At 44.8% G+C, this 27,540-nt stretch overlaps 1 protein-coding gene and 1 pseudogene across 6 annotated transcripts in view; one reads left to right on the top strand and one right to left on the bottom strand.

Moving 5' to 3' along the window:
- The first annotated feature begins 5,608 nt into the window (after window positions 1–5,608).
- LOC140462764 (large ribosomal subunit protein uL10-like) lies at window positions 5,609–10,306 on the top strand (annotated as a pseudogene).
- Window positions 10,307–24,703: 14,397 nt separating this feature from the next.
- tox2 (TOX high mobility group box family member 2) overlaps window positions 24,704–27,540 on the bottom strand; it is a 217,163-nt gene continuing 214,326 nt past the window's right edge. For all 6 annotated transcript variants that reach the window (XM_072556123.1, XM_072556127.1, XM_072556128.1 and 3 more), the window contains 2 exons: window positions 27,198–27,337; window positions 24,704–25,750 (listed from right to left, as the gene is read on the bottom strand). In XM_072556123.1, the coding sequence (XP_072412224.1) occupies window positions 25,714–25,750; window positions 27,198–27,337 (177 nt within the window). In that variant the 3' untranslated portion in view covers window positions 24,704–25,713. The remainder of the gene's footprint in view (window positions 25,751–27,197; window positions 27,338–27,540) is intronic.

The raw sequence follows: 27,540 nt of genomic DNA, 5'->3' as shown, positions 1-27,540 counted from the left end.
CTGTAAATTCCTCATTGTTTCTAACTGCTGCTCCAACTGATCCATGCGATCTGATAGGATCTGCAACCAAAGAGACTTCCTGTAGACATAATCATCAGTAACATGGAAACTCTCCCTGATCTCCCACATCCGACAGGAAGGACACAGCACTGTACTATAGGCCATCTCTGCACCTTAACAACCTCCAGAAAATACCACACTCTTACTGCTCTAAGAAACACTACTCCAGCCTAGCTTAGTACCTTTGTTTTATATTTTTAAAGTTTAATCAAGAGACAGATCTCAGTAAAACATATAATCGAAAAAGACCCCACTCTACTCAGTATTGTACCTTTTAAAAATAGTAAAGTTACACTTTAAAAAGCCACTTAGCTGCTCTCCTGTTGTGAGCTTTCCCACACTGGGTTTTTCCAAAGTCAGCTGTGAATTTGTTGTTTGTTAGTTTTTCTTAGACATACTCCGATGTCCAGAGATATTTAAATCCAGTCGCAGAGGCAGCAGCTGTGCAGATTCACCGCTGGGTCAGACAGCAGTGCAGGTTTATTTCTGTTTGATTCACTTCCCATGTGGTCACTGCCTTTGTCTTGGAGACAGTGAGGATTATAGATGCTGGAGAACCAGAATGGATGAAGAGTGGAGCTGGAAAACGCACAGCAGGTCAAGCAGCATCAGAGGAGAGGGGGAGTCGACCTTTCAGAACCTAAGGAAAGGTTCCAACCTGAAATGTGGACTTTCCTCTCCTCTGATGCTGCTTGACCTGCTGTGCGTTTTCCAGCTCCACACTATATTCACACAGCCTTTGTCTTTTTAAAGTGCTGTTGCTTTGATCTTTTTTCCCCAAAGTTCCAAAACAATGTCACAGCATCTACTGCTTCTAGATTTTGAGGAAATCAGCTCCAAGACTGAAAATACCTCAAAAAGGAGCAGCTCTTAGGGCCACAAACTTCTCCTGTCCTCCATCTTAGATGATCCAGAGTCCTAAACTTGAAAGGGTTCAGAAACGATTTACAAGGATGTTGCCAGGGTTGGATGATTTGAGCTACAGGAAGAGGCTGAACAGGCTGGGGCTGTTTTCCCTGGAGCGTCGGAGGCTGAGGGGTGACCTTATAGAGGTTTATAAAATTATGAGGGGTATAGATAGGATAATTAGACAAGGCCTTTTACATGGGGTGGGGGAGCCCAAAACTAGAGGGCATAGGTTTAGGGTGAGAGGGAAAAGATATAAAAGGCACCTAAGGGCAACATTTTCACACAGAAGGTGGTACGTGCATGGAATGAGTTGCCAGAGGAAGTGGTGGAGGCTGGTACAATTACAGCATTTAAAAGGCATCTGAATGGGTATATGAATAGGAAGGATTTGGAGGGGTATGGGCCAAATGGGTTTAGATTAATTTAGGAAATCTGGTCGGCCTGGATGAGTTGGACCGAAGGGTCTATTTCCGTACTGTATATCTCTATGACTCTATGTCTTTGCATATTTATTTCACACTGACTTTGAAACATCTAAAACAAAAATCGAAAGTCTTTTCTGTGATGAATATAGAAACAATTTCCCTGCTTTTTCTTAAATAAACCAGTACACACTAGTCTCAGCTCTCAAAGGAAATTAACAAACAACAAAATCAAAACAGTGGAAAATGTGAAGAGAAACACCCAGTAAAACTGCCGTTTCTGTATTGCCCAGAAATATTTACAGAGAAACAATCATCACCTATTTGTGAACAGATTTTTCATGGTTTTAATTGATAATAATTTAGTTGAACAAATAATTTTTAACCATAAAAATACAAACATTCTGTGACTAACATTGCAAACAAGAAGCTAAACTCTGTCCCACTGATATCCGTGAATTTAGGTTGAACCAAAGATGGTTTATTATGACTTGCAATATAATTACTCTTCGCAAAGCACATTGGATCTTCCACATTGAATTCCAAGAATTATTTCCTTGTTTCATTCCGACAGGGTCATATCACTGGCAAGCTCTGGACGTGTTATCCATTCGAATTGTCCTTTGGAATGTGTTGGGGACTCGGGCCGGGTGGCTCACTAGCTTCAGATTCTTCCCAAATGACAATCATCCCAGATAGGAAGATTTACATTTATATATTTCCCTGTACTGATCGTGACAGTGCGGCACTCCCTCAGCACTGACCCTCCGACAGTGTGGCACTCCCTCAGCACTGATCCTCCAACAGTGCGGCACTCCCTCAGCACTGACCTTCCGACAGTGTGGCACTCCCTCAGCACTGACCCTCCGACAGTGTGGCACTCCCTCAGCACTGATCCTCCAACAGTGTGGCACTCCCTCAGCACTGACCCTCCAACAGTGTGGCACTCCCTCAGCACTGACCCTCCGACAGTGCAGCACTCCCTCAGCACTGACCCTCTGACAGTGCAGCACTTCCTCAGGACTGACCCTCCGACAGTGCAGCACTCCCTCAGCACTGACCCTCCAACAGTGCGGCACTCCCTCAGCACTGACCCTTCAACAGTGCAGCACTCCCTCAGCACTGACCCTCTGACAGTGCAGCACTTCCTCAGGACTGACCCTCCGACAGTGCAACACTCCCTCAGCACTAACCCTCTGACAGTGCAGCACTTCCTCAGGACTGACCCTCCGACAGTGCAGCACTCCCAAATGACAATCATCCCAGATAGGAAGATTTACATTTATATATTTCCCTGTACTGATCGTGACAGTGCGGCACTCCCTCAGCACTGACCCTCCGACAGTGTGGCACTCCCTCAGCACTGATCCTCCAACAGTGCGGCACTCCCTCAGCACTGACCTTCCGACAGTGTGGCACTCCCTCAGCACTGATCCTCCAACAGTGCGGCACTCCCTCAGCACTGATCCTCCAACAGTGTGGCACTCCCTCAGCACTGACCCTCCAACAGTGCGGCACTCCCTCAGCACCGGCCCTCCAACAGTGCAGGACTCCCTCAGTACAGACCCTCCAACAGTGCGGCACTCCCTCAGCACTGACCCTTCAACAGTGCAGCACTCCCTCAGCACTGACCCTCTGACAGTGCAGCACTTCCTCAGGACTGACCCTCCGACAGTGCAGCACTCCCTCAGCACTAACCCTCTGACAGTGCAGCACTTCCTCAGGACTGACCCTCCGACAGTGCAGCACTCCCTCAGCACTGACCCTCTGACAGTGCGGCACTCCCTCAGTGCGGCGCTTCCAGGGAGGTGTTGGCCTTGTGATGTTAGCACAAAATGATTAATTCAGAAAGGTAGCTGTTGTTCTGGAGAACTAGGTTCAACACCCACCATGGTCCTTCAATTAAAACAAACTTTGATGACTATGAATCCATTGCCAAATGTCAGAAAAACCCATCTGGGTCACTAATGTCCTTTATGGAAGGAATCTGCCATCCTTACCTGTTCTGGCCTACATGTGACTCCAGATCCACCAACCAAATGTGGTTGACTCTTGACTACTCTCCGGTCAATTAGGGATGGACAATAAATTGCCCTCAGAACTGGCCGAGGAAAAAGATGCCTACAATTAACTCTATCTGTACCTCTCATTATTTTATAAACTCCCACATCCACTGCTCTACCTTCATCAATATGTTAAAGAACAAAGAACAAAGAAGATTTACAGCCCAGGAACAGGCCCCTCATCCCTCCAAGCCTGAACCAATCCAAATCCACTGTCTAAACCTGTCGCCCAATTCCTAACCATCTGTATCCCTCTGCTCCCCACCTACTCATGCATCTGTCCAGACACATCTTAAATGAATCTACTGTGCCTGCCTCTACCACCTCTGCTGGCAACACGTTCCAGATGCCCACCACCCTCTGTGTGAAGTACTTGCCGCATGTATCCCCCTTAAACTTTCCACCTCTCACCTAGAAAGCATGATCTCTTGTTATTGAATCCCTCACCCTGGGAAAAAGCTTGTTTCTATCCACCCTGTCTGTACCCTTCATTATTTTGTAAACCTCAATCAGGTCCCCTCTCAATCTCCATTTTTCTAGTGAAAATAAACCCAACCTACTCAACTTCTCTTCATAGCTAGCACCTTCCATACCAGGCAACATCCTTGTAAACCTTCTCTGCACCCTCTCCAAAGCGTCCACATCCTTTTGGTAATGTGGCGACCAGAACTGTACACAGTATTCTAAATGCGGCCGAACCAATGTCTTGTACAATTTTAACATGACTTGCCAGCTCTTATACTCAATACCCCGTCCAGTGAAGGCAAGCATACTATATGCCTTCTTGACCACTCTATCCACCTGTGCAGCAACCTTCAGGGTACAATGGCCCTGCACTCCCAGATCTCTCTGCCCATCAACTTTTCCCAAGGCTTTTCCGTTCATTGTATAATTTGCTCTAGAATTAGCCTTGCCTAAATGCATCACCTCACATTTGTCTGGATTGAAATCCATCTGCCACTTTTCCACCCAACTCCCCAGTCTATCTATATCCTCCTGTATTGTCTGACAGTCCCCTATGCTTTTTGCTACTCCACCAATCTTTGTGTCATCTGCAAACTTGCTGATCATACCAACAGTGCCCTCTTCCAGATCATTTATGTATATTACAAACAACAGTGGCCCCAACACTGACCCCTGTGGAACATCACTGGTCACTTTTCTCCATTGCGAGAAACTCCCTTCAACTACTACTCTCTGTCTCCTGTTGCTCAACCAGTTCTTTATCCACCTAGCTAGAACACCCTGCACACCATGTAACTTCACTTTCTCCATTAGTCTACCTTGGGGAACCTTATCAAACACCTTACTAAAGTCCATGTATATGACATCTACAGCCCTTCCTTCATCTATCAACTTGATCACTTCCTCGAAGAACTCTATTAAGTTGGTAAGGCACGATCTCCCCTGCACAAAACCATGTTGCCTATCACTGATAAGCTCATTCTTTTCTAAATATAAATAGACCCTATCCCTTAGTACCTTGTTTTGTCACATCCTCAAACAATTCAATAAGGTTTGTGAGACATGACCTGCCCCTCACAAAGCCATGATGACAATAGGCAAGGAGGGCTGCAGACAAGTGGATCATTGGGATACCTTCTAGGGAAGAGGGGACCTGTACAGGAAGGATGGGTTGCACCTGAACAGCAGGGGAACCAACATCCTGGGTGGGAGGTTTGCTTGAGCTCTTTGGGAGGGTTTAATCTAGATTGGCAGGAGGGTGGGAACCGGAGCTACGGATCAGATGATGGAGTAGGAAATGAACAGCAAGACACAGTGTGCAGAGAGTCTGTGAGGAGGGATAGGCACTTGATAGGGCAAAGGTGCAGGCAGTGTGATGGGTTGAAGTGTGTCAATTTTATTGCAAGAAGTATCAGGAATAAGGGTGATGAACTTGGAGCATGGATCAATACTTGGAGCTGTGATGTTGCGGCCATTATGGAGACTTGGATGTTACAGGCACAGGAATGGTTGTTGAAGATTCCAGGGTTTAGATGTTTCAGAAGGAATGTGGGAAGGCAAAAGAGGTGGAAGAGGGTTGTCTAGTGAGTCAGTATGGGTGGACGTCAGAAATAGGAAAGGAACAGAGACACGGAGAAGCAGATCAGGAGGCAGATTTTGGAAATGTGCAGAAGTAACAGGGTTGTTGTCATGGGTAACTTTAACTTCCCTCATAATGATTGGAACCTCCTTAGTTCAAATAACTTGGATGGATCAGCTTTGTCAGGTGTGTCCAGGAAGGGCTCTTGACTCAATATGTAGATAGGCTGACTAGAAGGGAGGCCATATTGGATTTGGTGCTTAGCAATGAACCAGGTCAGGTGTCAGATCTCTTGGTTGGAGAGTATTTCAGTGATAGTGATCACAACTCCCTGACCTTTACTATACTCTTGGAGAGGGTTGGGAGCAGACAATATGGGAAAATATTTAATTGGGGGAGGGAAATTACAATGCTATTAGGCAGGAAATGGGACCTAGATTGGGAACAGATGGTCTCAGGGAAATGCACAACAGATTGTGGAGGTTGGTTAGGGAGCACTTGTTGATTGTGTTGGACAGGTTTGTCCCACTGAAACAAGGAAGGGATGGTAGGTTGAAAGAACCTTGGCGACTTGGGATGTGGAACATCTAGTCAAGAGAAAGAAGGAAGCTTACTTAAGGTTGAGGAAGCAAGGATCAGACAGGGCTTTAGAAAGTTAACAGGTAGCCAGGAAGGAACTGAAGAATGGACTTAAGAGAGCTAGAAGGGGACATGAGAAAACTTTAGTGGATAGGATTAAGGAAAACCCTAAGGCATTCTACACTTATGAGAGGAACAAGAGGATGGTCAGAGCGAGGGGAGTGCTGATCAGAGATAGTGGAGGGAACTTGCACGTGAAATCAGAGGAGGTAGGGGACATCCTTAATGAATACTTTGCTTCAGTATTCACTACTGAGAGGGACGTTGATGTTTTTGAGGGCTGTGTGAAACAGGCTGATATGCTCGAACAGGTTGATGTTAGTGAGGAGGATGTGCTGAAAATTTTGAAAAACAAAAGGATAGATAAATTCCCTGGGATATATCCACGGTTACTACAGGAAATGAGGGAAGAGTTACTGCGCCTTTGGCGATGATCTTTGCGTCCTCACTATCCATCGGAGTAGTGCCAGATGATTGAAGAGTAGCAAATATTATTCCCTTGTTCAGGGGTGACAGAGCTATGCAGAAGTCCAAGTATTTTTAGAAAATTATTCAAATGGTGGTTCAGCATCAAAAATGTTTCATTGTTGGTGCAGATGATGTTGGACCCAAACAGATGCAACATTTCTGGATATCATAGAACATAGAACATAGTAAAGTACAGCACAGAACAGGCCCTTCGGCCCACGATGTTGTGCTGAGGATTATTCCTAATCTAAATTAAAATAACCTATGCACCCCTCATTTCATTGCTGTCCAGTGTGTTAAGGTTGCTGTGTTGATGGGCAGAAAGACCATGATGCACAAAGCCATCTGAGGCCACCTACAAAGTAATCCTGCTCCGGCAAACCCTCTGCCACATCTCCGTAGAAACGCTGGTTTTGGATTCACCAGGGTGGATTTGTGTGAAGACCATAACCTGACCAACAAGGGGTCAGTTGCTGCATGTGTCGGTGTGATTGCTCCTCACAGGGCTCACTGTACCAAGGCAAAGGCTGAGGCCCTGAGAAGACCACCTTCTTCCAGGATTTGGGCATCACCATGAAGATCTCCTGAGATACCAGTGATGTCACTGACAAGGCAGGAGTCAGTGAAACCTGCTGAACAACTTAAATATCTCTCCCTTCTTCCATGGGTTAGCAATCATTCACCTTTATCACAATGGCATCATATACAAACCTCAGGTCCTGGATATTGCTGAAGAAGGCCATGCTTCTTCTCCCGGCTTACAGGCCAAAGCTCAAGCAGGAGACTCCCCCTCGCAGACACAGGTCCAGCGCTGGTCGGAGGAGGCAGAGGATCGACTCCGGGGCTGTCTGGGATCACCTGATTGGGCCGTGTTCAAACAGGCCACAGGTACCTTGGCCGAGTACACCACCACCATCACAGACGTGATCAGCAAGTGTGTGGAGGACTGCATACCGAGGAGGTTAATCTGGGTGTTCCCCAACAGGAAACCCTGGATGAATCAGGACATCCAGAACTTGCTAAAAACCAGGTGTGAGGCCTTCAGACCAGGAGACCCACTCAAATATAAGGAATCCAAGTATGACCTTCACAGAGCCATTAGTACAGCCAAGGACCAATACTGATCCAAACTAGAGACCCAGACAGACACCCAGCAACTACGGCAAGGACTGAACGATATCACAGGTTCAAAAAAGAGACAATGCAAGATAGTAGACGATGATACATCCCTCCCAGATCGTCTCAACACTTTCTATTCTCGCTTTGAGCAGAATTTCAGTGGAGAGGTAACACCTATTCCAACAAGTCCTGACGAACCGATCCCAACAGTCACTGCATCAGAGGGCAGATCAGTTTTCCTCCATGTGAATCCAAGGAGAGCGATGGGACCAGATGGAGTACCAGGCTGTGCACTCAGAGCATGTGCAGATCAACTGGCAGAGGTCTTCTCAGACATCTTCAACCTCTCCCTGCAGCAGGCCACTGTCCCGGCCTGTTTCAATAGGGCCAACATCATCCCTGTGCCTAAGGAGGCTCGTGCAGCATGTCTCAATGACTACTGCCCAGTGACCCTAACCTCGGTGGGCATGAAGTACTTTGAAAGGCTGGTCATGGCATCAATCACCTCCAGCCTCCCCACTAATCTTGACCCACTCCAATTTGCCTATCGGACCAACAGATCCACGTCAGATGCCATATCACTTGCCTTCACTCCTCCCTAGAACATCTTGACACCAACAACAGCTACGTAAGAATCCTACTAATTGACTACAGTTCAGCCTTCAACACTATTATCCCCTCGAGACTGATGACTAAACTTAGTGATCTCGGACTAAGCCCCACTCTCTGCAACTGGATCCTCAGTTTCCTGACCCACAGGCCACAATCAGTGAAGATTGGGAACAATATTTCATCCTCACTAACACACAACACTGGAGGCGACTGATCGCGTGAAGCTGACGCAGAGTCCAGTTCTCCGCCCACTGCAACACCTTGTGGTGGAGATGAGAATTCCTCCGACCTTCATATCAGCAAACGGTGGTTCACTTTGTAAAAAGAAAATGGTTGGCAAATCACGAATCATGTTGTAGACAAATCGCGTTTAATAAACACATTGTAGGAAAACCATCTGTGTGATTTAAATGGAAGAGCCTCCAAAAAAGTGCAGTGCAGAGGGATCTGGGTGTTTTTGTGTGTGAAACGAAAAGGTCAGCATGTCACTAAGAACACAAATGGAATTTTGGCCTTTATTGCTAGGGGTTGGAATTTTAAAAAGCATGAAGCCTTATCACAGTCTTACAGATACTAGGAAGACTGCAGATTGAGGACTGTGTACAGTTTTGATTCTCATATTGAACTAAGACATGGGCAGCATTTCACAAGAGGTTCACTAGGGCTAGTCCCTGGGACAAAGAGGTTGACTTGTTCACCCAGAGGATGATATAAATACAGAACATGCTGCCTGAGAGGGTAGTGGGAGGAGGTACTCTCACAGCATTTAAGGAACACCTTTATGCACACTTAAAGTACCAGAGCCCAGCAGGTAAAGGACCAAGTGCAGGTAAATGAGATTAGTGTAGTTTGGTGTTTGCTAGTCAGCATAGACGTGGTGGGCCGAATAGCCTGTTTCTATGCTGTGCGTCTCTATGAATTATCAAGAATAGTTAGACAGGTTAGGCCTTTATTCATCAGAGTTTAGAAGAATGAGGGGTGATCCTATTGATACATACAAGATTCTGAGATGGGATTGACAAGGTCAATGTTGAGAAGATGTTTCCACCAGTGGGGGAGTCTGGAACTAAGCGACTGAGTTACGGAATCAGGGAACACTCCATTAAAACTGAGATGGAAAGGAATTCCTTCTCTCAAAAGGTTATGAATGTCTGGAATGCCCTACTCAAGAGGGTTGTGGAGGCTAGGCATCTGAATTGGTACATGAGTAGGAAGAAGGGTTTAAGAGGATGTGGACCAAGTGCTGGCAGGTGGGACTAGATTAATTTAGGATACCTGGTTGGCATGGACGAGTTGGACCGAAGGGTCTGTGTTCATGCTGTATGTCCCCATGACTCCACAACTCACTGAAAGTATTTAAAGAGGAAATGGATAGATTTTGGAAATATCAGGATGTTGATGGAGATGCTGTATTGTTATGGAAGAGGAATCCAGACTTAGGGCAAGTCAGCCATTGATCACATTAAATGGTGATGCAAGCTTGAGGGACTGAACAGCATATTCCTGCTCTACTTCTTATGTTGGGTGTTTGTATAGATTCGAACTGTATTTCATGATCACCATTCGATGACTGAAGAATGATGCTAGATAATAACGACATACCAATGACAGATGACATACTTCAACCCATTATTGTACCAGACAGCACACTGTGGAGTGAGGCGACCGTCTCATCATGAAGACTATGTAAGGACTAGCTTAGGATGTACTGTACATCCACTAAAACATTATCTAAAAGAAACTCAACAGGTCTGACACTATCTGAAACAGAGAAACAGAGGTAACATTTCCAGCCTGAAATGGGTCTTCTCTGAGTTATCTCTTGCATTATCTAACCCAACAGATACACTCTACCTTTATATATCCTTGTGTATTTTATTAGATAAAAACTCCCATTCTTTAAAGGGGAAAGTTTCATTATGTCAGAGATTGCAGGCACTGAGAATGATATCAGGCACCGCAACATTTAACAGTTCAGTATAAAAGTTCCCACCTCATCTTCATGGAGTCAGTTTAATGTATTCAGTTATGTAGTTTTAACGTATTGTAATAATCAGTAAGCTCAAAACCTAGACTATATGTATATATATCATATACTATAAATATAATAGGCCTGTGTTATTATAGCAATTTAAATGGGTAGTGATATTACTAAACTTCATGACATCTGTCTCATTAAGTACTTGAAACTTGTGGTATATCTTACATGGGCTGACATATAGGACAGCACTCAGACTGTATCACACTGGGAATAATGTTCAACCCAAGAAACCATATCATGAGGGCATGCCGTGACCGCACTGTGAGTCACACATTGACGAAAGATGAATGGTGTGAGGACATGAGATATATCTTTATCCCCAGCTCAAGGAGAGTATTTTAGCACCATCTCAATGAAGTCTCATATCCACAGTGCATTATAAGAATATGTGAGTTAGGGAATGGAGCAGACTGTTTGTTCATTGAAGAGAAGGCTGAGAGGAGATTAGATGGAGGTTTCTAAAGCATGAATGGGTAGGGTAGAGTAGATAGGGAGAAGCAGTTCCCGCTCATAAAAGCAAGAAGAAAGAGGAATTGATTTAAAGCAATTTGCAAAAGAAGCAAGAGTGATGTGAGAAAATACATTGTCACTATGGGTCTGGAATGCATTGCCTGAAGGCAGGCTCAACTGAGGCATTCAAGAGGGCACAGGATGGTTTCTTGGTTTGAAGTAGTGTGTAGGGATTTGGAGAAAGGGCAAGAGATTGGCACGAGGTAATAGAACCAGTGCAGGTATGATGGGCTGACTGGCCTCCTTCCATGCTGTGATAGTACTGTGATTCAACCACTTCAGGCAGCTCCCCCACCATTGTCCCAGAGTACCATAGGGCCTGCTGGAACACTGGAGACTGATGTCTGGTAGTGAATTAAACCTGAGGGCTAGCACACCTCAGGTAAGGAATAAGAGGATAAATCCTTCAGGGTGACTTCAGCCAGGATAAGGATTGAAGCCACTCTGTTGGTGTCACCCAGCTTTACAAAGCCACCATCCAAATGAAATAACCGGGAGTTGGGGGGTGGGGGGGGGGGGTGCGAGGGCATGAGCAGGCAAGAACATGGTGGGCAGAATTACTTAGGGACCCAGGCATCTGATGAAAAGGCCATCAATGGTGGAGAAATTCTGGTTGCCCTTCTGTAGGAAAGATGCTGTTAAACTTGAGAGGGCGGAGAAAAGATTTACAACAATGTTGCCAGGGCTGGAGGGTTGGAGCTATAGGGAGAGGTTGAATAGGATGGGGCTGGTTTCCCTGAAGTGTCGGAGGCCAAGGGATAACATAATAGAGGTTTATAAAATCATGAGGGGCTTGGTTAGGATAAATAGACAAGATATCTTTTCCCAGGATAGGAGAGTCCAAAACTAAGGACATAGGTTTAAGGTGAGAGGGGGAAGATGTTAAAAAAACCAAAGGGGCAACTTTTTCACATGGAGGGTGGTGTGTGTATGGAATGAGCTGGCAGAGGAAGTGGTGGAGGCTGGTACAATGACAACACTTAAAAGGCATCTGGATGGGTATGTGAATAGAAAAGGTTTAGAGGGATATGAACAAAGTCCTGGCAAATGGGATATCTGGTCAGCATGAATGAGTTGGACTGAAGGGTCTGCTTCCATGTTATATGACTCTAAATGAAAGTGGGACCTGGACAAGAAGGAAACATCAAGAATGGTGAAGTCTCTAACAGGTAACCTGTGATCATTTCAATTCTTGTTGAAGACAGACCCTACTTCAAGAGAATAAGATATCTGGCAGCTTAATGCTGAAGGTTGGCTGGCTGCCCTTTAGTGAACATTCTTTGTCTGTGCACATATTTAATTCTGAGTGTGAGATAGCTCCTCATTCGCGTTGTGAACCTTTTTAGATGCTGGTGGAACATTTTTGTAACCACCCACTGATTTCCTGCTTGAGTTCTCGCCACAACGTTTGCAATAAACTGCCACGTAGTCATTCAGATTTTACAAATATAGCAGTGCATCAAGTTGCAAGAAAGGTTGTGATGACCTATAGATCACATGTGGTTAGAGAATGGTGTTGGTTTATCGCTGCTGCCTCCACCAAGCTGTGTGTTGTAACCGGATCTCAGTGGTTGGTTATTGCATAACCACGACCAAAAACAAAGGTATTTACAATAAACCCTTTCATTGATTGTTTACTGTAAGAATGAGTATTTTGCACGTTAAACCACACACTAACCCAAAGGAAAGTACACATGGAAACCTACCTTACTTTCAGATTCAGCATGAGCTCCCTTTGTAAGGAAGAAGGGCTTGTACCAGGGTATAGCTGGGGCCACAGTTAGAACTGTATGTGACACTAAGGGCAGTCCATTTGCAGAGAGAAATGGAAAGGTTCAATGTCAACTGATGGGTGATACCCGAGGAGGGGGAAGAACCTTTCATCCAACTTCAATCAGAGGAGATGAAGAAGGAAGGAGCAAAGGGTAAATGCTGAAGAGGACATTTCCAACAGTTTGCTGAATTGATTCCATGGACAAATACACACTCAATAACTTTAGAGAAGAAGAAAAGGGAACATTTTATTGCAAAGGGTTGGGGTTGCTGATGTCCATTGCCATTGAGTGCTCCTGCAGATGATCTTTCTGAATGGCAATTAAAGGAACTTAAGAACAGGAGGAGGCCATTCAGCCCTTGACCCCAATCCCAGAATTCAATGAGGGCATGATGACTATGATCCAACCTGCCTTCACCCCCATATCCCTTAACACCATTGAATAAAAAAAATCTACCAATCTCTGATTCAATGAACAATTGATCTTGCATGGATTGACGTTTGTAAAGTGTTCCAAACCTCTCAGTTTGTGTGTCAAAATGTTTCCTAATTTCAATCCTGAAAGGTCTGCCTTGATATATTTGCCTATGCCTCTACTTTTAGACTCAACCTACAGAAATACCTTCCTACCTCCTATTTGGGATATTCTCTCTTTGTAGATCTTTGAAAGGCTAGAGGCAGGGGTCAAGGGCTGAATGGCCTCCTCCTGTTCTTTGGCGGCATGGTGGAACAGTGGTTAGCACTGCTGCCTCACAGCGCCAGAGACCTGGGTTCAATTCCTGCCTCGGGTGACTGACTGTGTGGAGTTTGCACATTCTCCCCGTGTCTGCGTGGGTTTCCTCCGGTTTCCTCCCACAGTCCAAAAATGTGCAGGTCAGGTGAACTGGCCATGCTAAATTGCCCGTAGTGTTAGGTGAAGGGGTAAATGTAGGGGAATGGATCTGGGTGGGTTGCTCTTCGGAGGGTCGATGTGGACTCCTTGGGCTGAAGGGCCTGTTTCCACACTGTAAGTAATCTAATCTAGATGGGTCCCATTCTGGGGAACTGAGACACCTCTCCCTCCAAGATCAGTCTTTCCTTCCTGAGTGTGGGCCCAGAGCCTACTCTGATTCCAGGGTATGGCCTAACCAGGGCTTTGTATCACTGCAGGAGGATTTCTACTCCCTTGTCTTCTCGGCTTCCAGCCAAAGGCTAACATTCCAGTTACCTTTTCAATTATTTTCTGTAACTGTTCCTGACTTTTTAATGATCCACTCAATGGTGGACTCAACAACACAACCAGTTCTGGGGAGCGGTCACTTGACCCGTAACGTTAACTCTGATTTCTCTTCACAGATGCAGAGTTTTTCCAGCAATTTCTGTTTTTACAGCTGAGTTTTTCCAGTACTTTGAAACTCCACTGCCTCTAGCCTTTTATCTTTAGAAAATAGATTGATCCATTATTGAAGCTTCAACATAAAAACCTCCCATTTGCTGACATATAAATCCATTTGCCACAGTTTGCCTTTTTAATTTCAGAAACCTTCATCTTAATCTCTCTGTACCTTTCCATCTACATTTCTTGTATGCTAAAATTGGCAAGTAAAGTCTTGAGGTTTTCTCCTCCATCCTCTGAATCATTAATAAACATGATGAATAGTTGAGGCTCCAACACAGATCCTTGTGGGAGACCACACACAGGTTCAGCCAATTTGAAAATGTAGGAGACAGTGAGGTCTGCAGATGCTGGAGATCAGAGTTGACAGTGTGGTGCTGGAAAAACACAGCAGGTCAGGCAGCATCTGAGGGGCAGGAAAATCAATGTTTCAGGACTGGAGCCCTTCATCAGGAATGAGGAGAATTTGAGAAGGTGCCCATTCTATCCCATCTACCACCCCCTGAGAAAAAGAACAGGAAGTGACTTTACCACAGGAAATGACATCACCAACCCAAATAAATCCAAACATATGAATAGAAAGCAGGAATTTTCAGCATTGTTTCGCATGAGGCCCACTGAAGATGTTACCTAGTCAGGTAACGAAACGTCTGGAAATGAACCTTTCAGCTCAGCGAGCAAACCTACATCCAAAACCTCAACCTGAGCTACAAATCTTCTCAAAATTTGCTGTGCCCATTTTGCCTCTGTTTCTGTAACTCAGTCCCATTTCCAAACCTGCTCAATATGTCACCTTCAATCCCACGAGGAGAGAGTTGGGGTTGGAATGGAGAGTTCCTGTTGGGACAGAAGGAGGCGGTTAGAAATGCAGTTAATGTTTTTGTAAGAATCAGGAGTTGGAGAGTTTGAAACCTCTGAGTTTGTGCACTGTGCTGGTAATAGGGTCTGCAGGGATCAGGCACAGTCCAGCTTCAACAATGTCTCTGTCAATTTTCCACATATCATCCATTTCTCACATCATCTGTCCTTTATTTTTTCCCTTTATTTTGGCAAGATACCTGTGGTTGACTTAAGGCTGTAGGGATCATTTTATATATTTGTTCAGACATGCTCTGACACATTTCTGGAGCAGGTGGGACTTGAACCCACACCTTCTGGCTCAGAGGTAGGGACACTGTAACTGTGCCACAGAGTTCTTTCTTTTGACCTTTAAAAAAACTATTCTTCTAATCAACCAGTTCAATGATGTTATTACACACCCCTGGAGCAGGTGGGACTTGAACCCAGGGGGTAGGCAGTCCACCATTGCACCACAAGAGCGTCACCTTGCCATCTGTCTGAGTGAATGGACCCATTAGTATGAACTAATCTCTCATGACCAGAGGTTCTGTTCTTTGTTCTGACATCTGTTGGGGCCATGGCCCTAAACCTAGCACAACTCATTTCATTTGTAACAGAGGGTGTACCTTCAGGACTTCTGTCTGGGTTGGATCAAGAGCCAAGTCCCACAGTGAAGACAGTATTTACAGTGACTACAGAAAGCGTAACATTGAGTTTTGTTTTGTAACGTTGTGTAGAACACAAGGTGACAGAAATGTTCAGAGATTGTCTTGACAGAACAAAGGCCATGGGCTGAAGCTGCAGCAACAAATTTCTGATGGATTTTACAAATAATCCAAGATTCATTTTAAATGCTGCACTCTCCTGAAAATCCCAAATAGATCAGATCACTCTGCTCATGTTTTCTCCAGATTCCCATTTTATATCAAGCTCTCTATTTTAAAATTATCAGCGTACTTTCAAATCATAACAACATAGGAATTAGGAGCAGGAGGAGGCCATTCAACCCCTCAAGCTTGCTCCTATTTAATACAATCATTGCCTCATTTCGGCCTCAGCTCCACTGCTCTCTATTATCCTCCAACACATTAGTGATTAAAAATCTGTCCAGCTCCTCCTTAAATTTACTCAATGTCTTAGCATTCATCGCAGTCTGGGAGAGTGAATTCCACAGATTCACGACCCTTTGAGAGAAGTAATTTTTCCTCATCATGGTTTGAAATCTGCTACCAGTTGTCCTAAAACTGTGACCTCTCGATTACCCCCATGAGGAAACATCCTCCCCATGTCTATTTTGTCAAACCCCTTTAACAGCTTATTTACCTGTAAATCCCTCCAAAATCTCACCCTTCCCTCCAAAATCTCACAGCAAACGGGGAATGCAAATTCAATTTATAAAATAATTAAATCTTCAGTAATAGTGATCACCAGACGATTATTAGAAAAAATAATATACATAGTTCACGACTGTCCTTCAGGGAAGGAAATCTGCCATCCTTACCTGGTTTGCCCTACATGTGAGTCCAGACCAATAGCAATGGGACTGATTCTGCAATGGGAAAGCACACCTTTCAGTTGAGCCAGTTCCTTCCTGAGGGCAGTTCAGGGCGGGTAATAATGTCAATCCTTGACACAATGCACACAACCTATGAATAAATCTTTTAAAACTCTATTGCTTTGTGGGATGAACCATTTCCTAAGTTTTTTCCCTCAATGGCCTGTCTCTGATAATCAGATGATAAATCCTTAACCTAATCTCTTCATTACTGGAGGATGTTCCCCTCTACTACCTCATCAGTTCCTTCAAAAGTCCATAAAACCTCAATCAGCTCACTGTCCATATTCAGGAACTAAAGATCCAGCCTTTGTAGTCTGTCAAACCAAACCCTTAGATACTCACCGAATTTCAACACCCTTCCTCAATATCTTCCACTGCCTTTTTGCTGTCAAATTGCACATTCCAAATAAATGCAAGAAGTAATAGCTGTTGTTGAAATTAGTACTATTATTACAATGAGCAATTGAGAGAATGAGATGTGTCAACAATTTCAAGATTGTCAGAAAGAGAGCTAGGAATGTGAGATGAAGAGAAACTTCAGTACTCAGAGAATTGTTTGGATTTGGAATGCGCTGCCTGGGAGAGTGGTGGAGGCAGATTCCATCACAGGTTTCAGAAGAGAGCTGGAGATATATTTGAAAGGGATTAAATTAGAGGGTTACAGAGATAGGACTGGAGAGTGGGACTAGGTGGAAGTGGGTACTGCAGATGCTGGATATTAAGAGTCAAGATCAGAGTGGTACTGGAAAAGCACAGCAGGTCAGGCAGCATCTGAGGAGCAGGAAAATTAATGTTTCTGGCCTTTCATCAGGAATGAGGCTGGGGACCTCAGGGGTGTAGAAATAAATGGGAGGGGGGTGGAGCTGGCGGGAAGGTAGCTCAGAGTGTTATATGCGGATGGAGGTGGAGATGAAAGTGATAGGTCAGAGAGGAGGGTGGAGTGGATAAGTGGGAAGGGAGATTGGCAGGTAGGACAGGTCATGAGGGCGGTGCTGAGCTGGAAGTTTGGAATTGGGGTGAGATGGGGGGAGGGGAAATGAGGAAACTGGTGAAGTCCACATTGATGCCCTGGGGTTGAAGTGTTCCGAGGCGGAAGATGAGGCGTTCTTCCTTCAGGCGTCTGGTGGTGAGGGAGCGGCGGTGGAGAATGCCCAGGACCTGCATGTCTTCAGCAAAGTGGGAGGGAGAGTTGAAATGTTGGGCCACAGGGCGGTGTGTGGTTTCTTTGGCGTGGGTGTTCTGGAGATGTTCCCTAAAGTGCTCTGCGAGGAGGTGTCCAGTCTCCCCAATGTAGAGGAGACCACATCGGGAGCAACGGATACAATAAATGATATTGGTGAATGTGCAGGTAAAACTTTGATGGATGTAGAAGGCTCCTTCAGGGTCTTGGATGGAGGTGAGGGAGGAGGTGTGGGCGCAGGTCTTGCAAATCCTGCGGTGGCAGGGGAAGGTGCCAGGATGGGAGGGTGGGTTGAAGGGGGGGCGTGGACCTGACCAGGTAGTCACGGAGGGAACAGTCTTTGCAGAAGGTGGAATGGGGTGGGGAGGGAAATATATCCCTGGTGGTGGGGTCTGTTTGGAGGTGGCAGAAATGGCGGAGGATGATGCGATTTATGCGGAGGTTGGTGGGGTGGAAGGTGAGCACCAGGGGGATTCTGTCCTTGTTGCAATTGGAGGAGTGGGATTCGAGGGCGGAGGTGCGGGACATGGATGAGATGCATTAGAGGGCATCTTCAACCACGTGGGAAAGGAAATTGTGGTCTTTAAAGAAGGAGGTTATCTGGTGTTGGTCTGTGGTGGAACTGGTTCTCCTGGGAGCAGATGCAGTGGAGGCGGAGGAATTGGCAATAAGGGGTAGCATTTTTGCAGAAGCCAGGATGGGAGGAGGTGTAATCCAGGTAGCTGTGGGAGTCGGGTTTGTAGAAGATGTCAGTGTTGAGTCGGTCACATAGTTCACGAATGTCCTTCAGGGAAGGAAATCTGCCATCCTTACCTGGTCTGGCCTACACGTAACTCCACCCAATGTGGTTAACTCTTAACTGCCCTTTGGGCGATTAGGGATGGGAAATAAATGCTGGTCCAGCCTGTGATGTCACATCCCAAATCCCATTGAATTTAAAAAAGCTCATTGGCCGCAATTTTACATCAAGCTCTCTATTTTAAAGTTCTCATCCTTGCTTTCCTTCTGTCTATTTTCCATGATTGCTGTGTAACTGCTGCGGCTAACGTTGAGGGCACTGGTTGGAGACATGAGCCACTTTATTTTAAACTGAGTTTGACATTCTGCCATGTAATGATTGCTACCCCCCTGGAGGATTCTCTGGGAGCTCTTTATACCTGCCCTCGTTACCCATCACTAGGTCGGAAGGAGACTGGGTATTGGGTGCTTGTGCAATGCATTGTTCTCAGAAACAATCTGATGTACTGTAGAAATTTCTTCTCCATGTTACCCTTGCCCATTTGATTTTTCCTCCAATATGCAAATTAAAATTATTAATGAGAATGTTAGTCCCCTTCTTACTTGCCCCCATTATTTCCTGATTTATATTTTGACCTAGGTGAAGCAACTCTTTAGAGACCTTTAGGTAATTCCCACACCTGTATTCTTTCCCTTGCTATTCCCTTATCCACCCAAGCTGACTTCACCTCAATCTATGACCCAACATCAGCTCCCATTACCCATCACCAACTCCCATTACCCAACACCAACTCCCATTACCCAACACCAACTCTGATTACCTAAAACAAACTCCCATTACCCAACACCAACTCTCATTACCCAACACCAACTCCCATTACCCATCACCAACTCTCATTACCCAACACCAACTCCCATTACCCAACACCAACTCCCATTACCCAACACCAACTCCCATTACCCAACACCAACTCTCATTACCCAACACCAGCTCCCATTACCCAACACCAACTCCCATTACCCAACACCAGCTCCCATTACCCAACACCAACTCCCATTACCCAACACCAACTCTCATTACCCAACACCAGCTCCCATTACCCAACACCAGCTCCCATTACCCAACACCAACTCCCATTACCCAACACCAACTCTCATTACCCAACACCAGCTCCCATTACCCAACACCAACTCTCATTACCCAACACCAACTCCCATTACCCAACACCAGCTCTCATTACCCAACACCAACTCTCATTACCCAACACCAACTCCCATTACCCAACACCAGCTCCCATTACCCAACACCAACTCCCATTACCCAACACCAACTCTCATTACCCAACACCAGCTCCCATTACCCAACACCAGCTCCCATTACCCAACACCAACTCCCATTACCCAACACCAACTCCCATTACCCAACACCAGCTCCCATTACCCAACACCAACTCTCATTACCCAACACCAACTCCCATTACCCAACACCAGCTCTCATTACCCAACACCAACTCCCATTACCCAACACCAACTCCCATTACCCAACACCAGCTCTCATTACCCAACACCAACTCCCATTACCCAACACCAACTCCCATTACCCAACACCAGCTCTCATTACCCAACACCAACTCTCATTACCCAACACCAACTCCCATTACCCAACACCAACTCCCATTACCCAACACCAACTCCCATTACCCAACACCAGCTCCCATTACCCAACACCAACTCTCATTACCCAACACCAACTCCCATTACCCAACACCAGCTCCCATTACCCAGCACCAACTCCCATTACCCAACATCAGCTCCCATTACCCAACACCAGCTCCCATTACCCAACACCAGCTCCCATTACCCAACACCAACTCTCATTACCCAACACCAACTCCCATTACCCAACACCAACTCCCATTACCCAACACCAGCTCTCATTACCCAACACCAACTCTCATTACCCAACACCAACTCCCATTACCCAACACCAGCTCCCATTACCCAACATCAGCTCCCATTACCCAACACCAACTCCCATTACCCAACACCAACTCTCATTACCCAACACCAACTCCCATTACCCAACACCAGCTCCCATTACCCAACATCAGCTCTCATTACCAACACCAGCTCCCATTACCCAACACCAACTCTCATTACCCAACACCAACTCCCATTACCCAACACCAGCTCCCATTACCCAACATCAGCTCCCATTACCCAACACCAGCTCCCATTACCCAACACCAACTCCCATTACCCAACACCAACTCCCATTACCCAACATCAGCTCTCATTACCAACACCAGCTCCCATTACCCAACACCAACTCCCATTACCCAACACCAACTCCCATTACCCAACACCAACTCCCATTACCCATCACCAGCTCCATTACCCAACACCAACTCTGATTACCCAACACCAACTCCCATTACCCAACACCAACTCCCATTACCCAACACCAGCTCCCATTACCCAACACCAACTCTCATTACCCAACACCAACTCCCATTACCCAACACCAGCTCCCATTACCCAACACCAGCTCCCATTACCAACACCAGCTCCCATTACCCAACACCAACTCCCATTACCCATCACCAGCTCCATTACCCAACACCAGCTCCCATTTCCCAACACCAACTCTGATTACCTAAAACAAACTCCCATTACCTAACACCAGCTCCCATTACCCATCACCAACTCTCATTACCCAACACCAACTCCCATTACCCAACACCAGCTCCCATTACCCAACACCAGCTCCCATTACCCATCACCAGCTCCATTACCCAACACCAGCTCCCATTACCCAACACCAACTCCCATTACCCAACACCAGCTCCCATTTCCCAACACCAACTCTGATTACCTAACACAAACTCCCATTGCCCAACACCAGCTCTCATTACCCAATACCAGTTCCCATTACCCAACAGCAACTCTGATTATCCATCACCAGTGCCCATTGTCCATCACCAGCTCCCATTACCCATTACCAGCTCCCATTACCCATCACCAACTCCCATCACCCATCATCAGCTCCCATTACCCATTACCAGTTCCCATTACCCATCACCAACCCCCATCACCCATCACCAGCTCCTATTACCCAACACCAAATCTGATTACCTAACACAAACTTCCATTATCCAACACTAGCTCCCATTACCCAATACCAGTTCCCTTTACCCAACAGCAACTCTGATTATCCATCACCAGCGCCCATTACCCATCACCAGCTCCCATTACCCATTATCAGCTCCCATTACCCATCACCAGCTCCCATTACCCATTAGCGGTTCCCATTACCCAACACCAACTCCCATTACCCAACACCAGCTCCCATTACCCAACACCAGCTCCCATCATCCAACAGCAACTCCCATTACCCATCACCAGCTCCCATTATCCAACACCATCACCCATTACCCAACACCAACTCCCATTACCCATCACCAGCTGCATTACCCTACACCAGCTCCCATTACCCAACACCAACTCCCATTACCCATCACCAGCTGCATTACCCTACACCAGCTCCCATTTCCCAACACCAACTCTGATTACCTAACACAAACTCCCATCACCAGCTCCCATCATTCATTACCAGCTCCCATTACCCAACACCAGCTCCCTTTACCCAACACCTGCTCACATTACCCATTACCTGTTCCCATTACCCAACATCAACTCTAATTACCCATCACCAACTCCCATTACCCATCACCCATCACCAACTCCCATCATTAATAAAGCTTTCCCATATTTCTTTCCTTTGTGTCTGCTCTTTGGAAGTATTGAATACTGCGTTCCCAGTCTCGGTCACCTAGCTACCACATCACTGTAATAGCTCTCAAGTGATATCCATTTATTTCTACTTGTGCTGTCAAATCATCAATCCTGTGGCAAATGCTGCATGCCCTCAGGGGAAGAGCTTTAAACTTCGGGTTTTGCAGATGGCATGGTGGCTCAGTAGTTAGCACAGGTTCAAATCCATCTTCAGACGATTGTTTGTGTAAAGTTTGCATGTTGTCTACCTGGGTTTCCTCCCACAGTCCAAAGATTGTCGGCATGGACATGTGTTTCCGTGCTGTACATCTCTGTGATTCGACATGCAGGTTGGGTGGATTGGCCATGCTAAGTTAGGCAGGGATCTTCAAACTCAGTGGATTAGCCATGAGGAAAAAACAGGGTTACAGGGATAGAGTAGGTGTGGACTTGATGGACTGAATGGCCTGCTTGCATACCGTAGGGATTCTCGGTTTAATTTCTGCTGCACTCTTCTGTTTATATGTTCTGCTCCTTCCTGTCACACTTTGATTTCATTTGCCACTTTGGTATCAGGCATTTCTGATCTCACGTCTTTTTGATTTAAACAAAAAATTACCCTCAGTTGAATCCTCACTCCCCTCCCCCCACTGATCTGTTACCCATCTATTCATTTAAAGTTCTACCTATAACCGTACCTGTACAATTTGCCAAAACTGGTTCCATCATAGTTCACATTGTCGATCTCTTCAGAACCTTTCAAATTTATCATTACAGGAAATGCAAAAGAGTATTGAGTTTTGATCAGTTCCAACAAAGTTATGTGATTACACCTATTGTTAGAATTCTTTAGCTAACAAGTTGTGTCTCAATGATTTCATTCAGTCCACATTCCAATGTCTGTTAATTTCTGTATTAATTCCTTCCTGTAATGATCAGGAAGCTGTGTTTACTGTCTGAATGTGATTTAAATCTTTTCCTCTAATGCATTTAGTGATTTTTTTGAATATATGTGGATCTATAACTACTTCAGAATCTATATCTATGATTAGCTGAAGAACTCTAACTAAAACCTATTGTAAATATTATAACAGATTGATTAAATACTTCAAGAGAAACAACTAATTAGTGTGAAATGCTTTTATCATGTCTTATGCGTAAGCAATTGCAGCTGCACATTCTGTCTTGGCCAGTATCCTTGGGTCTACAGAGCTGCTGCTGTTCTACTTGTGAAGAAGTAAATATTTTCTCAAGTGCTCTATCTGCAGTCAGCCATGTTCTGCCTCATTAGCCATGGGCAGCACCAACCATTTTGTGCCACTCAGTCATGCGCAGCTCTAACACTGATTTTGGAACTCTCTGCCTCAGAGATAGTGGAGGCAGGGTCATTGAATATTTTTAAGTTGGTGATAGTTAAATTATTGTAAGGCAGAGGAATAGAAGCCTATTGGGGGTGGTTGGAAATGTGGAATTCACAGCCCAGTGAAACAGATTCAAGTTGTCAAACGTCCTTCACCTGTTCCATGTTTGTTTGTTTGTGTGTTTAATGATTTGTTACAGTAAAGATCATAAAATATGAAATCTTGCCACATCATCCTTTTAAACTGTTAATTGGAAGCTTAAAGTTCTTTTGTAATGTTATTGGTCTCTAAAGGGATTGTAAGTACTGAGTGAGATTGCTGGTTCAGGTCACCTGAGGGTAAACGATAAACTGGGCAGGTACTTGCCAGCAACTGCATTGAGACCTCTTCAAAATGATGTCACGCTGCATTCTGACAGGCCCACAACTGAGGAGACAGTCTCTAATCGAACTGACACTAAGGAGCTGAAACAACAGTGTACTAACCATTCTCTGCCATAGAAACTAGGGGCAGCAGTAGGCCATTCAGCCCTTCAAGCCTGCTCTGTCATTCAATGTGATCATGGCTGATCATCTAACTCAGTACCCTGTTCCTGCTTTCTCCCTTAGATCCTTTGATCCCTTTAGCTCTAAGAACTATATCTATCTCCTTCTTGTAAATATTCCACATTTTACCCTAAACCACTTTCTGGGGCAGAGAATTCCACAGGGGGAAGACATTTCTCCTCATCTCAGTCCTAACTGACCTACCCCATACCCTTATACTGTGAGCCCTGGTTCTGGAAACTCCCCCCCCACACATTGGTCATTGGGACCACCCTCCTAGTGTTTACCCTGTCTAGTCCGGTGCGAATATTTCTCCAGTGAGTATGGTCCTGACAGATCCAGCCCTCTTCATATGTCAGTCCCACTATCCTAGGGGGGGATGGGGTCCCAGTCTGACTGACCAATTCTCCAAAGAAAACAATGAGAATACCACAAACAATGTGAACAATCACTGCCTGATCTTGTAAAGTGTGTATTGCTCCCCTTTGCAAATGCCTCATCATAGCATAACATTTCTGTTCTTTTTAAGTTTAAATGGAGCTAAGAAAGCATTCCAGTGAATTAGTCTCAGGGGGACAAATGGTCTTAACACACAGAACAAAACATACAAAGTACCTTTAATATAATCGAGTGCAAGTGTTGAAAGGAAGAAGTGACCTTTACACATTCAATGAGTATAAAATTATTATTTTTATTTACTGACGGGGAAAATATAAAAATCAGACAAGAAACATAAGAACATAAAATCTGACAGTTGGTGCTAAACCTGATGGTAAAATACCTCCACAAGGTCACCAACCTATTAGGAACATACTGATGTGTCCTTTTTTAAATAGACTAAACATTGTCAGTCAAAAAATATTAAATAATTGAGCACATGGCAGAAAATTAATATTAAAAGCTACAGAATGCAACTATAAAAGGCCCCAGTCAGTGGTCTTTAAGGAAAACAAATACATTTGGCATTTTATACACAAATGTTACCTTCCCAGCTAAACAGTGATCCAAGTGTGCTACAATAAAATCAGAGACAAAAAAAAACTCTCTTTTCTATAAAGTAAATCACAGAATAATCTTCCAACACACAAAGCTTCTGTAATTATCAATACATCTAGAACATTTAATAAAACTACAGAAAACAATATCCTAAATATACGCTTTCTTCAACAAACTGTTTCACATTTAATATTTTACGTCCTCAGCATTTCAATTTATCAGGACTCTGGTGGTAGAAAAGGCATCTTGATCGTATTTAAGGATCCACTTTGTGGCAGGACCAATGTGGACTGTGTATTCAGTCTGCCTGCCTGCAGAGTCATCTTAATTATTGTAATAATGTCCCACACACATTAGGCCAAGGGTCCTATATTAACCACAAAAGCCAGTTTACTACAGTAGAGGGCCAGGCTTGGGGCAAGCAAAAAATATTTCCTTGATAGGATCCAATTTATTTTCCCCCCTTTACTTTAATTTAAACTTTTTTTTTTGGAAAGAAAGAGGGTGAGAATTGGATGATAACGTGAGGGAGCTCACAGGCTGGTGTTGTGTCAATGATTCCAAGTCCTTGGCAATTGGCTCAGCTAAAGTCCTCACTGCTACTGATGTGGGTGTTTGAGGGGTCGGGCATCTTTTGGGCTGGTGACTCCCTTGGGAAAGTCCAAATACAGGAGGTCGTGTGGGCTCAGGTGAGGTAGAGTGGCTTGTCCCTTGGTAACATGCTTCATCAAAAGAAGAAAAAGAAAATATTAGTTTCAGTGTATCTGAACAAAACCCAACAGAGATCTGTACCTCATGACCATACTGTGTTACCGTATGAACATTTCATTAGATAGGAACAGGAAGATGCCTTTCAGCCCCTTTGAGCCTGCTTTCTCATTCAAATAGATCATGGCTGATCTTCAATCTCAACCGTTCTCCTTCACTATCCCTGTATCCCATGATGTTTTTAATTTGTAAAATTCTATCAATCTCAGTCTTGAACATACTCAATGACAGAACCTCCACAGCTTCTGGCTCAGGGAACTGCAAACTTGCACCCCGATCTGATTGAAGAAATTCCTCCTCATCTCACCCGTGATCCTCATTCCGAGATGGTCTTTCCTGGCTTTAGACCACTTCCTCACCCCACCCAGGGAGAACACCTTGCTGATATTTACCCCATCATACTCTGTATGAATTTTGTTCATTTGAATGAGATCACCTCTTTCTTTGAAATTCCGAAGAGGATAGGACCAATCTCCTCAATCTTTCCTCATTGCAGAATTCCTCAATCCCAGCAATTATCATGCGAGTGTTCAGTTGCCCCTTTGTTGATATTTTAACAGAGGTTTTAATGCAATTATAAAATGCAGCAAAGATGAATTGACCACAGCCAGGAAGAAAGTAAGACTAATTGTTGCACTTTGTTGAAACAGCAGACTGTGTGAATTAGATTGGGAACGCAGTAAGTGCTCTTAGGATCAAGTTACAGACCAGCAGTTCCAGTCCATACTGTTAACCATTTCTACATTTTGGAGAGTCTTATTACATTAAATTTGTCACCACCTTCTGGTCATAAATATTACTCAGTGGATACCACAAAGAAGATATCTGGAAAACTGCAAATGAGTTCCTTATTGCCTTTAACAGTTAGTCTTTCTTAAAGATTTTCATCTTGCATTCAGCAGGTTAATCTTCAAGAACGCCATTGAGGTGGGAAGTGAACCATTTGTATGGCAAGTGGATTCTGATTGGTAGAGTTGCTATGAGGAATGCACCCAGTAATGAAGATTGATAGTTAACAGCCTGGTTTTGTTTACGTTTTGAATCAGGCAAGTTGACTGTGATTGGTCAGGCAGCATCCTGAGGAATCTCCTCTGCACTCCCTCCTGTGCAATCACGTCCTTCCTATAGCACGGGGACTGAAACTGCCCACAGTTTTCCAGCTGTGGCCTGACCAAAGTCCCATACAGCTCTAACATAAACTCCCTGCTCTTATAATCCAAGGCACGACTGATAGGCAAGTGTCCTGTATACCTTCTTAGCCACCCTATTACTCTATCCTTCAGAGATCTGTGGACAAGTATCCCAAGATCCCACTGTTCCTCTGTTCCCCTTGTCTAAGTCATTAATATAAATTGCAAAAAGGTTGATTGGATGACTCAGTCACTATTTACTGTCATTTACCTGCAGTGGTTAATGACACACTCATTGTTGCAGTATTCATTCTCCCACTCGCTGCTCTGTACGTTCGGATTCGAAACACTTGGACCAGGAGACTGGGCACTAACCGTGTTCTGAAATTCCGACTGCATGTGAGCATATCCCTGTAAGAGAACAAGAGGAATTTCAGAGACGTCAGCGTTTGTATTTCTGGAATTCCTAGTCATTGATACTTGATGGACCTTTGAGTAAGAAGAAAGGAGATCTTTGAGTCACTTGTTTTTGCTTGAGGAACATTTAAAACGTGTTTCAGTTGATGAATTGCATGCCTGGGGCTCTAAATCCATACAATCTTCCATGGTGAACA

Source organism: Chiloscyllium punctatum, chromosome 37, assembly GCF_047496795.1.
Source record: "Chiloscyllium punctatum isolate Juve2018m chromosome 37, sChiPun1.3, whole genome shotgun sequence".
Taxonomy (NCBI): Eukaryota; Metazoa; Chordata; class Chondrichthyes; order Orectolobiformes; family Hemiscylliidae; genus Chiloscyllium; species Chiloscyllium punctatum.
Note: the sequence above shows the minus strand (reverse complement) of the source record. Positions and strands in the feature narration are given on the sequence as shown.